The following is a 16,430-nucleotide window of genomic DNA, read 5'->3' as shown; positions in this document are numbered from 1 at the left end:
CTTTGAAAGCATATGTTGTTCTTTCCTTTGGTCCATTTCCTTAATAATTCTTTCACCTCATTTGAAGTCTTTCATCTTATATCCAAATTGTAAAAAGAATTCAGAAAAATCTCATCTTATCTGTCTACCTTTGTGGCCATGGGTTCTATTTAATGCATAGCAAATAATTGCTGAATATAAATCTTATTTTTTTCTGGAACACAGAATTTCTTTTCCTTGTCAGAACTCATATCATCCTTATTCTGTCTCTATGGGTAGTGACATGCTGGGATGTAGATGAATGATGTACAAGATCCTGGGATATACATAATGATATACAAGCTTCAATGTATTTATCCGGTTCTGCTCATCTATTTCAGTAAACTGTCATTTTCACTTATCTAGTAATTATTGGCAATCTGAGCCCAGGGTTCAATAAAAATAAGAGCACAGGATATTTCTCTTAACTGTTGTTCTTGCACTTCTATATGGTTGTTAGTACATTTAAAATCATTTTTGCACCTGCTGTCTAAGTCACAAATAACATTGAGGAAAGGTAATTGTTGATAAAATGGTGATAGAAAATTAAGAAAATGTGTTGGTGACTGAGTTATCACCAGGTACTTTGCATTTCTGACTTGTTTATGATATACAATACCCATGATTCACAAGATCAAGATACTTGTATAGAAGTCCGCAGCTTCAGCTCTTCCTAAAGATCATGTGTTTCTGCTACATCCAGCTGTTCAAATCGTGATTTGAGTATATTCTGTTTATTCCAACTTTATATGACTTAAGATATATATTATTCACAAGCAATTACTCTCCTACTTGGAGTGATATACTTGGTTCTATGAAAAGATGAGAGATGAAAACACCTTTCTTTTTTCTACAGGCCAATCTAATGAAATTCTCAATGTGTGCCCTACAGACTCTGACCTTTATACTAAAAAGTAGCAATAAGTAGATATGACCTTCCTTTAAATTTTAATCTCCTTTATCCCTCACAATCCATCTTATTAAATTGATTCTGGAGCCTTTCAACTGGAACAGCTATGGACATTCCTACACAGACAATTTTAATGTCTCTCCCAAAAAATGTTTTCTCATCAGAAGAGGTCTTTTTTATAGACATAAAAAAATTAGGAAGCTGGGAGAAGACCACAGACCATTGAGCTGAATTATTTTGTCTCATGGATAAGGACATGTATTCATCTAAACAAACCCTATCCCTCTGAGTGTGAAAAGAACTGGTTTTCTGTGTAAGAAATACTGAGGCTGATGCCTTTGAACCAGGGAGATATTTTCAACAGAGTTAGACTGAAATGAAACATTGATAATACCACTAACCAACCAAAGCAAAACCAACATTCTACCCAGGGAGGCTTTGGGTACTCAGAACAGTTATCTAAACCTGATAGTAACTAAAACTTCAGGTTACTTGTTTAGTAATGGGGAAAACAAGCAGTGGTGAACGAACAAAACTTTGGATTTCCCACCCACACCATAGACATCCCAGTGAAATAGTCAAATAAGCAATAGAATTCAGTATTATCCATGTAGGAAACAAAATACCAAAATTTACTTTAATAGTTCCAATAAGCCACCCTGTCATTTTTCTTTCATGAAACCTTCAAAGGGTAGTTTCCAATTATCTCTAAAGTTTACTAAAATGACAGAAAAGTTTGTTGCGTTAATGGTTAAAAATGCATACTAAAAATATGCCTGCACGAGCTTCACCTCATAGCCATCTGTAGGGTACGTTCTCCTCAGAGCACACAAGCAGGGCAGCAAGGGGGCATCTTTTTCACTTATTCTGCTAATTTAGGAGATGAACCTAGAATCTGGCCATGTGGTCACTTATTTGCATATTTCTCTGCTATTTTAAAGCTGATAAGGTTTTTCCTTTTCTTCTTGTATTAATATCTATAACAGCAAGCTCCCCCTCAGTTTCTCCATTACTAACCTTTTGTATTGTTTCGTGAAGAAATCCTAAATTTTGTTTCCTTTTTTCCTTTTGTGTACATTCCTTTATTCCTCTTTCTTGCTATTCTTGTGATTTAGAGATTCTATCTTAATGTTTCAAGTTACACAAATTCAATTTGCAAAAAAAAGAAAAATACTAATTTATTTAGAAAAGAGAGAGACAGAGGGGCATGGCACATGTATGATTGTCAGAGCATAATTGTGGGGAGGCAAGTTCTCTCCTTCCAGAGTATATTCAGAAGAACTAACTAAGGTTGCCATATTTGCACCAAAACATAGCACCCAAGTTTTATTGCCAAACCTTCAGGCCTCCTGTGTAGCCTGGGTGAGAGGGAGGTCTGCCTATACAACTATCATTAGAGACAGACCTGGTCCTGTTGATTCCTCCTCCAACAGTTCTCCTGAGAGTTTTGTTCTAAATAAATCTACCAATATGCATGGGAGAGAACAACAGAATCACTGCCAGTAATTTTCAGACGTTTGACTGAGAAAGAACTGTGACTTTAAACATGAAGGAATTTACAAATCAAATATTGACAAAAAATCATAGTAATGTTGTTATTTGTCTTAATGAAAGTATAAATTGCTCCCTCACAAAATAAAATTCAATGTAAATTTAAGCTTTGCTAAATGTTGATAAAGATACATCTGCTTTCAATGAAATATAAACTGCATGGATTAATTTTATTCTCTCACAGATTTGTTTTCTTTGGAAACTATTAATACTGAAATATCAAAACAATGTTAATTACTAATGGATTTTATCTATGAGAAAACATAGTTTTCCAAGATAAATTATATCTTTAAATTCATTTGAACTTTAATACTGCAAACACTTTTACATCAATGGCAAAGAAAGATCAAAAGATTTTTATTCAATTACTAAGAAAAATATCACTTTTGTTTTTCTTGGATGCAACAGATGGATGAATCCTGTTATTACATTCATTCTGTTAGCCTGTGTCTTGTTAATGGGAAATTGAGACTTTTGATATTGAGAGATATCAATGTCCAATAATATTTGTTCCTGTTAATTGCTTTTTCTGTTGTTGGCCTGGTGATGGTGTTGATGATGATGATGATGATGTGTGCATTTATGTTTGCTTCTTTTTATTTTATTTTGCTAGTGTGAGATTAGTCAGTCCCTGTATTCATTGGTAACATGTAAGGTAACCTCCTTAAGTTGAAATTTTCCCTCTAGCACCTTCTGTAGGCATGAATTTGCAGATAGCTACTGGTTAAAGTTTACTTTATCATAGAATATCTTGCTTTCTTTATTTATGGTAATTGAAGGTTTTGCTAGGTAGTTATAGTAGTGGTATCTGTGTTCTCTTAGAGTTTACAGTGTAATTGTCCAGACCCTTTCGGTTTTTAGAGTCTCCATTGAGAAGGCAGGTATTATCTTGAAGGTCTGCCTTTATATGATACTTGATGTATTTTCCTTTTCTGTTTTTAACATTTTTCTTCATACTGTATGTTTAATATTTTGATTATTTCGTGCTGAGGGAAATTTCTCTTCTAGGCCAATCTATTTGGCGTTCTATAAGCTCCTTATACCTTTATAGGCATCCCTTTTTTCAGGTTAGGATAATTTTCTTCTATTGTTTGTTGAAAATGTTTTCTTGGTCTTTGATCTGGCATTCTTCTCCTTTTTTCTAGTCCCATTGTTCCTAGATTTGGTCTTCTCATACTCATAGTATTCCAGATTTTCTGGATATTTTGTGTAAGGAGTTCTTTTAGATTTAACATTTTATTTGACCAATGTATCCATTTTTATTGTATCTTTAACACCTGAGATTCTCCATGTCTTGTACTTTGCTAATGAAGCATACCTCTGTGGTTTCTGTTTGAATTTCTAAATTTTCATTTCTAGAATTCTCTCAGTTTGGATTTTCTATTGATTCTCTTTTTACTTTTAATTTTTGAACAATTTTATTAATTTCCTTCCTTCTTTGTGTTTTCTTTTATTTCCTTAAGGGATTTATTTAATTTCCTCTTTAAGGACATCTGTCATTATCATACATATGTTTTTAAGTTCTTTTTCTTTTGTACTTCAACTATGTTAGATTATTGGGGTCTGCCTTGTTAGAATGACTGCCTGAACTATATAGAGACATATTGCCTTGACAATTATTGTGCTTTTATGTGGTTGTTTATGAATCTGGGATATGGATGAAGGTTTAGGTGTTGATTTCTGGATTTGTTTTTGTTGTGAGAGTGTTTTCTTCCTTGGTTTCTGTTTCCTCTCTGTATGTTCAGGTATGATGGTACTGTTGCCTCATAGAAAAAATTTTTTGGAATAGATAGTTGTTTCCACTAGGGGTTCCTGATAAAGTGTGTTTCTGGGTACCGAGAGCTGGAAGTTAGGAATGGGAATAGGCTAGGAGTTCAAAGGAGGAAGGCAAGCAGAATGTTTGACTGTGATCAGGTTATTTCTGTCTCCTTGAAATGGGATCAGACAGAGAAATAAAGTCACATTTAGTGAAGTGTCTACTATAGTGTAAGAAGGAGGGAGTGGTGAAAGTCTTTAGTTAGCTTGCCTGTTTCCTTGGCCTGCTCAGCTGCATGGGGTTGTTGTTTTTGTTTGTTGGTTTGTTCATTTTTTTTGTGTAAGGAATGCCTTCAGCTACTGTCGGAGATTGGGATACTGGGGTGAGTTGGGGAAAGGTTGGAAGAGAAGGTCTTTGTGATTAATCGGGGATGAGAGCAGAGAGGAAAAAGAGACCACAGAAGATGCTGTACAGAGCTGGCGTAAGACTGGGGAATTCGGGACTGAGGGAGCAGAAAGAGATGTGGAGATTTGCAGGCAGCCTATCTGAATCCCTGGCAGAAGTGGCTGGTAGTAGTCGGGACCTAGAATAAAGGAGTGTGGGGAGGAGGGGATGGGAGGAGGAGGGGAAGATCTGGGATATCCACAGTAGATGAGGCTAGAAAAGGTGGTTTTCTACTGGAAAAACTGAAATAAATTGTATAAATGTATTATATGTGAGGAGAACACTGTCCACTATTGAGGAAGTCTATCATTCCCATCACTATTCTGCAGAAAATTGTTAATAGATGGATCTGTATTGGTCCAAGGCAATATAGTCTTTGCAATAAGAGAATAATTATGCATCTTGATGACAGAGTAATACATTTGATAGCATACAGAATAAACAGGAAATAGGAGACTAGGCTTCATCTTGTGCCTCGCCCTTTCAGCAGAAGTAGAACCAGTAACCACAAGAGCTCTCTACTTTTCACAGTCAAGCTATGCTTCTGTTTCTCACCTTTTGGCTTAGTCAAGTTGAGCTTCTCCAGTGTCAGACTGACTTACAGCTATTAAGAGAGAAAGACTATGTATTGCTGAGAAAAAAGCAAACTAAAAGTGGATAGAGGAAAAAAAAGGCAATCTACAAAACAATTACTTCACCTCTTAATGATTAAGTAGTGTCCATGATGTTGTGGGAGTAAAGCAATTAACAGTGGGAACATGGCCGCTAAAATAGCTTTTAAACTCCTTCAGAGACAGTGAGAGCAAACAGCATTTGTTTCCTTATTTATATGAAAATTTAGCTGGATTTCATTTTATTTTCAATATTAAATCAACCAAAATCCTCCTAAGGAATTACTCTAGTGTTCAGAGTCATACACTTAAACACTACAACTATCTTCACGTAGATGATCACTGCTTCATGGGATTTCATCATAGAGACTTTTAATTTTATGCTTTTTATATGTAAATTCTCCAGATTAACGTGCGCTTCAGTAATGGTTTGTTTTTTCATTAGCTAATTGCCTTGACTTTATTCTGATTTTATATGAAATATTTGAAATAGTGTTTTTAAAATATGAATTTTATATGAAGCAGCCTAATATTTCCTCTAGTTTTAATTTTAATATTTATTTAATGATATAGGGGAATAGGTTATTTTTAGAGTGGATTGAAAGTTCTGTCTCATGCTTTTATGTGTGTTTATGTCTAAGTGTTAACATAAAAGCAATGTGTTTGTATTTGGGCATCTTCACAATCCTTTAAATATTTTCCTATTCAGCCCTTTTAACTGATCCAAACAACAAATATATCAAAATTTGGAATCATTTTTATTGCCCCTTAGTATTTCATGGTCTTGAAAAGCATTTCAAACCTTATATTAGTGTGCATAAGTACATCTCTGTTCCAGACTGCATTTGAATGTTCAGAAGGTACTTGTTTTCCAAACTGGTTGTATCAGTTTGCACTCCCACCAGCAATGGAGGAGTGTCTTCCTTAAGCCTCATCCTCTGCAGCATAAGCTGGCTTCAGTGTTTTTGATCTTGGCCATTCGGACAAGCATAAGATGAAATCTCAGAGTTGTTTTGATTTGCATTTTCCTGATGGCTAAAGATGTTGTTCATTTCCTTAGGTGTCTTTCCATCATTTGAGATTTATCTGTTGAGAATCCTCTGTTTAGCTTTGTACCCAATTTTCTACTAGATTATTTATTCTTTTGATATTAAGTTTCATGAGTTCTTTATATGTTTTGGAAATCAGTCCTCTGTTCGTTGTGGGGTTGGTGAAGATCTTTTTCCACTCTGTAGGTTGCCCTATTGTCTTCTTGACTGTGTCCTTTGCTTCTCAGTTTCAAGAGGTCCCATTTATTAATGGTTTCTCTTATTGTCTGTGCTACTGAGGCTATATTTAGGAAATGTTCTTCTGTATCAATGTGTTCAAGTTTACTTCTCACTTTCTCTTCTATGAGGTTTAGTGTAGCTGGTTTTATGTTGACGTCTTTGATCCATTTGGACTTGAGTTTTGTGCATGGTGATAGATATGGATTTATTTTCATCTACATATTGATATCCAGTCATGTCAGCACCATTTATTAAATATGCTTTCTTTTTCCATTTTATATTTTTAGCTTCTTTATCAGAAATCAGGTGTTCGAAGGTGTGTGGATTGGAATTTCTCAGAAAATTAGGAAACAACCTACCTCAAGATTGAACAGTACCACTTTGGGATATATACCCAAACTAAACTCATTCATACCACAAGGACATGTACTCAGCTATATTTATAGCAGAATTATTTGCAATAGCCAGAACCTGAAAACAACCTAGATGCCCCTCAACTGAAGAATGGATAAAGAAAATGTGGTACATTTACACAATGGAATACTACTCAGAAGTAAAAAATAATGATAGTTTGAAATTTGCAGGCAAAGAAATGAATCTAGAAAAAAAACCTATTTTGAGTGAGGTAACCCAGACCAGAAAGACAAATATCATATATACTCACTCATAAGTGACTTTTAGACATAAAACAAACAAACAAACAAAAAACAGCCAACAATTCACAATCCGAGAGAACCTAGACAGCAAAAAGGACTCTAAGAGAGACATACATGGATTTAAATAGGAAGAAGAAAAAGACAAGATCTGAGTAAATTGGAAGTATGGTGTGTCATGAGAGAGGGCAGAAGGGAAGAGGAGAGGAAGGGAAAGAAGTGGAGAAAATGTATAATGCAATAAAACAATAAAAAGAAAGTACTTATTTTACTTTTAAACAAAATATCAAACCTGTGTTTTGGGAGTGTGTGAAGATGAAGAGGAGAGAAGGGATGTACAGGGAATACAGTAAGATGACGAACAGGCAAATCCACTAGACCTTGGCCTTCCATCACCCACCAAGTCCTGGTGAAGAGGTGAATGCGCATCAGGGCGGGGAGGAGAAAGAGATGAAGGAAGGAGGGAGGGAGGGAGGGAGAGAGAGAGAGGAGAGAGAGAAAGAGAGAGAGAGAGAGAGAGAGAGAGAGAGAGAGACAGAGAGAGACAGAGAGAGAGAGAGAGAGAGAGAGAGAGATTTGAGTCATAAAGTTTGTAACCCCCCCCCAATCCCAATATTCTTAGGGGAAATTTAAGCTCCCTGAGGTATGAACAGCTGAGGCTTTCTCCATTTATTGATTAGGAGGGTGATGTCACATATTTGTTGTGATGGATAAAAATATCTGGAAAGTAAGTCTTAAACAAATGTCTCCCATCCAAAAAGGAATATTTAATAATAATGGTTAAACAAAACTCTGGAAAGAAAGGTGGACCAGACAGAATGATATGTGACTTATAAACTGCAAGAAACTCGATAGTTGGGAAGCATCGTGCTATATAATTTTCAAAGCAGTGAGCAACAGATATCAAGCTAAAGCGTAAAAGTCATTAAAAAAAGCAATAAAAATAATTCTCCAGATTGAACCCAAATTTTAAATAATTCACCATATTTCAGACTCTATATTCCCTTTCCTCTTTCCTCTGAGAGTAAGGAAAACTTTAGCACACCTACCAAACCAAATGTGTGTGTGTGTGTCTGTGTGTGTGTGTGTGTGTGTGTGTGTGTGTGTGTAGTTGCAGTTTCTCTATGTTTTTTCTAGAGTTGCTAGTCTTCCAACTGCAAATATTTAGTCACAGCAGATTCATTTAAATATTGAGACAAATTCTACTATCAGTTGCTACATTTCCTCCAGGGTTGTATATTTATTTATTTATTAGATTTCCCAAATTGTATGTTTGGTTTAAATAGCTTCAGGGTAAAAAACAATACAGTAAAATTCCATTAGTTAAAAATATAATAACCAGCATCAGCATCATGGAAGCACAATAGTAAAACAGCATGAGCATGCACATAAACACACAGCCATAACGAGAGCACTCCACTGAGACAACCATAGCACAAAGATGAACCGTGCCAAGCCTTAGAGCTGAGGAAGCCAGGACTCTGGGGAGTCACACAATTTGGAACTAATGTTAGAGCAGCCCTTGTAGGCTCTTTCTGAGGGATGTAGCTCTCTACACAGAGGAAAATCAGCAACTTTTAACAGAACCTGATTGTGTTTGGCAAGAGAGTTAAGATGAATAAAACTCTAAGACTTAAAAAAAAAATTCTGTCGAAGGGAAAAAACTCACAAATGCCTATATGGCTGATAATAGGTATGGGCTCATTTCAGGTTGTTTTAATGATGTAGGAAGAGAAAGCAGAGCAGGAAAGAAAAAAGCAAATGTTTGTGTGTATTTGTGTTTTCTAGGGCGAGTGACTTCAGTATAAACCAGTGTTCAAGAAGAGGATATAGATATGTAAATGTTTGTATATTGATTCTACACACACACACACGAGAGAGAGAGAGAGAGAGAGAGAGAGAGAGAGAGAGAGAGAGAGAGACTTTAACATGTAATAGATGTTTCTTTCTATCCATTATGTAAATATTCCTGAAGTTATCTATACGGAAACTCTATGCAATCAAGGGACTTATGAATGAATAAAAATGAATATTATTTTTATTATCCTCCTTTTCCTTCCAGCTTAAATCTAACATTTAGCATGATGCAAATGGTTTGTTAGTTCTAGGCCCTGCCTGCCTGTTTCTTTCTTGTCACTTCTGCTCCCATGCTCCACACAGTTTTTAAAAACCTACTAAATTTGCTAAAACAAATCAACAAATCTTTGATCTCCACTGATGTAGGTCAGTGGTAGAATGATTCTTGGCATGTGAGAGTGTGTTCAATCCTGGGTACCTAAAGTGAGAAAGACCAAAACATCTTCCCGTTCACTTGCTTTCCCCTCCAACGGATTATAAAATAGGATTCAGAACGCCTGTTTTGTTTCTGTCGTAAGATAGGCTCACGTGAGACCACCAAGGCTAGGCTGGTTTTATCTGTCCTCACAGCACTGGTTCCTGCCATGAGTATTTATGATGTGGCTTGGCAACTGCACATTTATCTGAGTGTCCACTACCCTGTGAAATGTTTCCAGAAGCAGAAGCCATGTCTGCTATTTGGATCTGGACAGTCCAACAACTGGTGTTATCTGGATGCTGATTCAGGCTTCAGATTATCCAGTTCTCCAAACATTAGCCAGAGAAAATTGACAATGTGAACCGAATTATGTTATCATTACCTCGGTGTTTCAAAATCTCCAGTACTGATATGACTGAATTTATTTTTACCATGGTTATTAATAAATGCCCAGAAAATTCTGTCCCTAAGTCTTCAGATATTATTTTATTCACTAACTCCTATTTCTTTGTTTGTGTTTCAAATTAACTCTTGCTTTGAAATTTTTCCTGTTACAGTCTTTCTGCTTAGCAAATTTTTTCCCCTTAAAGTTTTCATAAATTTCCCCCATCATTTTAGATGTGGCTCCTATGACACATTCTGTAACTAAACTCATATAGTCCTTGTTTTATAATCAAGTCAACCTTTTTTGGTAATAAAGAGGGACAGTTGTAATACATTTTCAGTTGGTCACCCTTCATTTGGAAGTGATTGAGATGATAAGATCCAAATCTATGTGAGTAGGTTTAGCTGATGAATTTTTATAAAGTATATTTTTTTCAGGATTGATATGAGGACTACTAAAGTCTTGCTTTCTTAATTCCTTCTTGTTGGCTTAAATGAACACCAAAGGAATAGTATATCCAAATTTGTAATGGTTGGATAAGAAAGGCAATATTTAAAACTTCTCCAATTTAATACAAAGACTTTGTCCTTGTGTTTTGCTGCAGCATAATGGGTCTATGACTTTCCATCCTGATTTCAGTGACATTATTGGAATTCATTTTACTCCTCAACTTCTCACATTGATTACTTTCTTCATAGATATATTTTCCTGTTTATGCAATAATTTATTATATTTCTACATGCTTTCTTCTCTCCTGACACATAGGCCATGGTCATCACTACTCAGAATTTCTTATTCTTTCTTTCCACATTTTTTGCTCGCTGACTACCAGCTAATGGAGTAGCCCTAGGAAGGCTAAAGTATCTGTGGTAATATAGAGCTTATAGAACTTTTCATTAAAAGCTAAATTTTAACATGATGTTACAGAAGAGTAAAATAAATGTTAAATTTTATTAGAAAGAAACAAACTGAACTTTAGTAACTTAAATATAAAAAGAAAAAGAATTTTCATATTCTATATTTCTGTATAAGCCAATTTCATTTTATTTTCGATTTTCTTCATGATTAAAGTTTTTCTAGAAGTTCAAAATGATATTGTGATGAAGAGGCCAGAGAAGTCACTGCTGTAGATGCTATCTCTGACACTATCTACGTGCCTTTTGGAAAATTAATAAAGAATTCTGTCATTTATTCACATATTTGTTTTTAACAAAGTAAAATGAATTAGATGAATGATTCATTTCCACCCTGGGCTTTATCCAGTTCCCATAGTTATTGTGCTGTAGAGAGCAATGGGATTCTGTAAATGAGCATGGGAGACACAATGGATAAGAATAAAACAAAGGCTAAAAGACCTGGAAAGCCCTGCTTTTGTTGAGAGTCAAAAATGCTGAGTAACTTATATAGGTTCAGGGGATCATATGTAGCAATATAAAGCTTTACATATAAGTCCAATTTCATAAACTGTAATAACTAACAAAGAGGTTCTTGACTCCGCATTGTTAATATTTACCCCTTCATCAATTCTTTTGAAGTCATATCAAGCCTTCGCTAGTGGCAATTAATTTACTTGAAATATTGTAGTTAAAAATTCTTAAAATAACAAACATACCTATATACCACCAGGAAAAGAAACAGCAAACATTGTAGTTAAAATATTTATTTACAAACACCATGTAGTCCACACACTAACACTTCCCGGTGGACAGAAGGACATCACTAGGTATCGGTAATTGCTTTAATGACATCAGAATTTTGATCTCAAGGAAGTCAATTATTTATAATCCTTACTTTAAATAACTACCAAGTCAACAAATTAAGTGGGTGAGTAATTGTCAAATTAAATGTTCTGTGCTAAGAATCATGATACAACATATAAAATAAATTTATTACATTAAAACTTTAGTCACAAATATATATCAATAGACTTATTTTAGAACGGTACTGGAGAATATTGCAGAACATATCATTAATATGATACTCATAACATTTGCTATTTTAAAACTTTAAAAAAATTGATTATACTTACATTGTTCAGTTGTTACAGAATAAAATATATCTATGCCTTAATATTTATATCCCCTAAATCTTAGTGATGATTAATTTATTGTACATTCATTTTATCAAAAGCCAGAGAGTAGTATACCTGGGTATTATATGCATTATTATTCATTAATAGATTTTGAGCCTGTAATAGTACATTAAATTCAGCTATAAAATTTCTTGCTTTGATTGTAGGAATGAAATATTGTATCTTGAAGATACTTTACTTATTGTGTGTTTCTTTGCTTTCAAATTCTCAGTTGTTATTTTCGAAAGGTTTTCTTAGTCACAAAGTGCTTATTGTTTCTTCGGTTATTTATTTCTTGGTAATTTGAAAAAATCGCTCCAGAAATGTCAAAAATCAAGAAAAATCTTATCAGTAGGAGATTTTGTTTACATGACTTGGAGAAAGTACTTCAAAGACTGTACCTGAAGGCGTTAATTAAGACAACAGTAACACATCCACACAGTGTCTTTACTCATTTATGTAAACCTTCAGGAAATCTGCAAGAGACAGTAAATATTATTTTCCCCTAATTTTTGTTTTAAAAGTGGATTTGAAATGCTTGGGCATTTTATAACTGTTCGATCAAAACATATAATTTCTTTAGCATAATAATATTACCCACAGAGAGAAAAGATTATTAAAAAAATGACAGTAAAATCACAATTTCTCTCCTATCTTTCCCCATTTTCCCCTTATTCATTTAAAATTAAGAAGTCCATTCTCCTGTTGGCTGTACTGGGAATGAATTTCAGTGCCTCCCTGATGGAAACTGCATCCCTGATCTCTGGCGCTGTGATGGAGAAAAGGACTGTGAAGACGGCAGTGACGAAAAAGGCTGCAATGGTACCATTCGATTGTGTGACCAGAAAACCAAGTTTTCCTGCAGGAGCACAGGTGAGTACAATGAACATCCTGGGAGCAGAACCTTCGGGCTCGATCTCCATCTGTAGCTCGTTCTCTGAAAAGCATTTTTAGTCTTTGGTAGATTAGCTCGCATCCTCTGTGTAGCAGTAGTGAAATATCTATCAGAAGCAATCTAGATTCAACATCACCCTATCAATGTTTTCTTTATGAACTCATGGAGGAAATCAAAGTGTTTACCTTGCTGAAATGTATAGATCCTGAAGAGCAGAATGTAAATCCAACGTCAGTGTATTTGGGTTCAGAATCTGAAATGGAATCTCACGGTCAAAAGGGCATGTGCTACCTACATAGTAATGCTGTAGACAAAATCCTCCCAAAACGAAATGCTACTGAGAAAGGTGGGTGACACACGTTAATTTACATATACTTTCCTAGATTTCATTGCCATTGCTTGGCTCCTGCAAACTGTTTGCCATTTAAATCTGATTACTTTTAGTGTCATTGGCTATACTGTTATTTTCCATAAAGGTATCTCTTATGACACTTCTAGTTTTTCCTACTTACTGAAAGATCCTCTTCAGATCCCACTCACTTATTTCTCTTTCTATGCATGATGATGAGATAATGTTAAAAATTAATTCGTTGTGTTGTTAGGAGACTGCTTGTTGGTTCCCGGTTGCTCAGCCCCAAAATAATCACACAGAAACCATATTATCTAAATCACTGCCCATTAGCTCTAGCTTCTTATTGGTTAAGTCTTACATATTAATTTAACCCATTTCTATTAATTTGTATATCACCACATGGTTGTAGCTTACCGGCTAAAGTTATGGCATCTGTCTTCGGCAGAGTTACATGGCTTCTTTCCTCTCTGCCTTCCTCCTCCCAGCATTCAGTTTAGTTTTCCCTGCCTAACTAAGTTCTACCTTGGCATAGTTTCAAAGCAATCTTTTATTAACCAATGGTATTCTCAACATACAGTGAGAAATCCCACATCATCATTGTCTTTTGTTTAAATGTGAAATCCAGCCATTGAAAGAGTTTCTGATAGGTTTCCTGTGGGCGTCACACTATATTCTAAGTCACTCTAGAATTTTCCTCTATACTGCAATTAATTACTCATGGGTAGCTTAACCATGGACTCTCAGCTCCTCCCTTTTCTATATTCCAAGAAAGAAAGCTCTTGGCAAACAGAGTGGGGAGATTGTGGCTGATGGCCATTTGAAGACATAGAGCCGTATGTCTCTTAACCAAACACACCACATTTTTTGTTAACCTGAAACAATGAAATAAGAAGAAATACTTGTTTTTGTCATAGTGTATACAAATAGATCCTCCTATAGTTCATTCCTATTGAAGGTGATATGACTACCAGCTGGTAAATTTCTAAACAATATTTCTTCACACATTTTATTTTGAAATTTTGGATAAATTCTTATATGAGTACTGCATTTATATCATCTCCACTCTCTTTCCAATCTCTCCTATGGTCCCATCCTCAACCATTTCAATTTTATGGCATATCAGTGAAAGACCTTGGCCCTAGGTAAGATTGTATTTCTCATTCTTAGCACTCATTAATTGCCTGTAGCACTTTATCTATAGATGGGGTGTTGTGAGGTTTCTTCCATATACACTGGAGTATCAAGTGGCTTTGTTCAGTCAGCCATATTGTTAACATTTCAAAGGTCCAGTCCCCTGTTATACATAGAAGACAATCCCCAGCAGACTTCCTTATCCTCTTGCTCTTTACAAACTTTCTATTCATTCTTCCGTAATATTCCCTGAGCTGTATGTATAGGGGCTGCATTAAAGATACATTAGGTAGGTCTGGGGACGCCACTATCTGTTTTTCTCTGCAGTGTGACTGGTTGTGAATTGCTATGAGGGACTCCATTTTTGCAAAATCGGTTTTCTTTTGTAAGGATATAGAGCTATGCTCATCTACTGGCATAAGCTTAAGTATTTAGAATGAAATTATAAATTACACTGAGGTAGGAAAATGACAGTAGTGTACTCCTCTAAGTACCACAGCCCACTAGAGACAGTGAGGAACATGGCTACAATACTGGGCTGGAATTCTCTCCTGTTCAGGGGGCCTTAAGTCAAATTAGAAAGTTATAGGATACCCCCCAAAAATAGTGCCAATATTGCACTTGGGGGGCTGTCTTGCCCTGCTGGTCATTGTTGTAGATTGCAGGTTCACACTGTAGTAGGTGATTCAGCTAGGTAGGACTATTGATTGTTTTTATTGAAGGCAGCACACACCACCTACTTGTACTATAAGTGCTAGTCCTTGAGAAATATCAAGCTTGATTGCTTCACTACTGTGTTCAAATATCTAGTGTCAAAACGAATAGGACATACATTTAAATTCTTGTTTCTAACAAAGGGCAACAGCAAGAGTCTATCTTGTTTTAGGTTTATTATATACTTCTCTGGACAAAAATTCTAAAGGAGGTTTCTCATGTTTGGTGATGGAGTTTTTGTTAGTACGTCTATGTCTGTTGTCATTAAGATTATTACCCTAATTTCCATACTTTCATTTAAATTATATAATATATATATAATACTTACTCATACACATATTATTTGTAATTTTATATAAGCATAAATTAATATTATTCATTCTGGTTTTCTCAAACATCTTTAGTGTTCTTTTATTTCTTCTCACACCAACTCCCTGAATATTGCTTTCCCTCTCACCTTCCCAGTTAAAGACCCCCTCCATGTTTTTCATGTCTTCATTCACAGCATTGGGGAACTGTTATTCCTTTTCCCCATGGTTTCTTTTTACTTTCCAAGTTTCTGCAGACACTCCTGGTTACATACATCTAAAGTTTCAGAGCAATGAGTTATAGTAAGATAGAATATGTAGGGATTGTCTTTCTGAATCTGCATTAAATAACATGATATATAACACTTTCTAGTTCTATCCATTTACCTTAAAATCTCATGATTTCAAATTTTTATGGCTGAATAGTATTTCATTGTGTATGTACCAAATGTTTGTTGTCCATTAATCTTTCGAAGGTAATGTGGATTATTTTCATTTCCTAGATATTATGAGTAGAGTCGCCATAAACATGACTGAGACAAATGTCTGTGGCATACCCCATGGAGGCCTCTGGGCATAAGGCAGAAGTCCTTTATCTGGGTCATGTGTAGACATGCTTTGAGTTTTTTGAGTATTCTATACTGTTTTCCGAAGAGGTTGCATGAGTTTACAATTCCTCCAAAAATAAGTGAATACTTCGTTTCCCCATGCCTTTGTCAGTATATTTGGCAATTGTTTTCTTGCTTTTAACCACTATTATTGGAGTAAGATCAAATCTCAAGGTACTTTTTACTTGTATTTCCTTGATTTCTAAGTGTATCGAGTACTTTAAAAGATATTTTCTCTTAATTTTTGTGTCTTCTTTAGAGAAATATGAGGAATTCTAGGATTCTATTGGACAGTCCATTAACTAATACAACCGATTGTGCACTCCAAGTCGTTGATAGAATGTTAAATTTCCCCAACTCAAAATAATCATTAGGTTTTTAGTACTGAATATGTCACTTAGCATAGTCTACACATTATGAATTGAATATATATATTAAAAGTGAATGCTACATTCCCTAAATATACAAAATTTTTATGTG

At 35.1% G+C, this 16,430-nt stretch overlaps 1 protein-coding gene across 2 annotated transcripts in view; it reads left to right on the top strand.

Moving 5' to 3' along the window:
* The window catches only part of Lrp1b (LDL receptor related protein 1B), a 1,858,137-nt gene that overhangs the window by 1,145,430 nt on the left and 696,277 nt on the right, over positions 1–16,430 (top strand). For both annotated transcript variants that reach the window (XM_087899923.1, XM_087899922.1), the window contains exon 21: positions 12,633–12,815. In XM_087899923.1, coding sequence (XP_087756049.1) covers positions 12,633–12,815 — 183 coding nt within the window. The remainder of the gene's footprint in view (positions 1–12,632; positions 12,816–16,430) is intronic.

The sequence above is a fragment of the Myodes glareolus genome, chromosome 21 (assembly GCF_982192425.1).
Source record: "Myodes glareolus chromosome 21, mMyoGla1.1, whole genome shotgun sequence".
Taxonomy (NCBI): Eukaryota; Metazoa; Chordata; class Mammalia; order Rodentia; family Cricetidae; genus Myodes; species Myodes glareolus.
The sequence above is the reverse complement of the archived record's forward strand: the minus strand, read 5'-3'. Positions and strand labels throughout refer to the sequence as shown.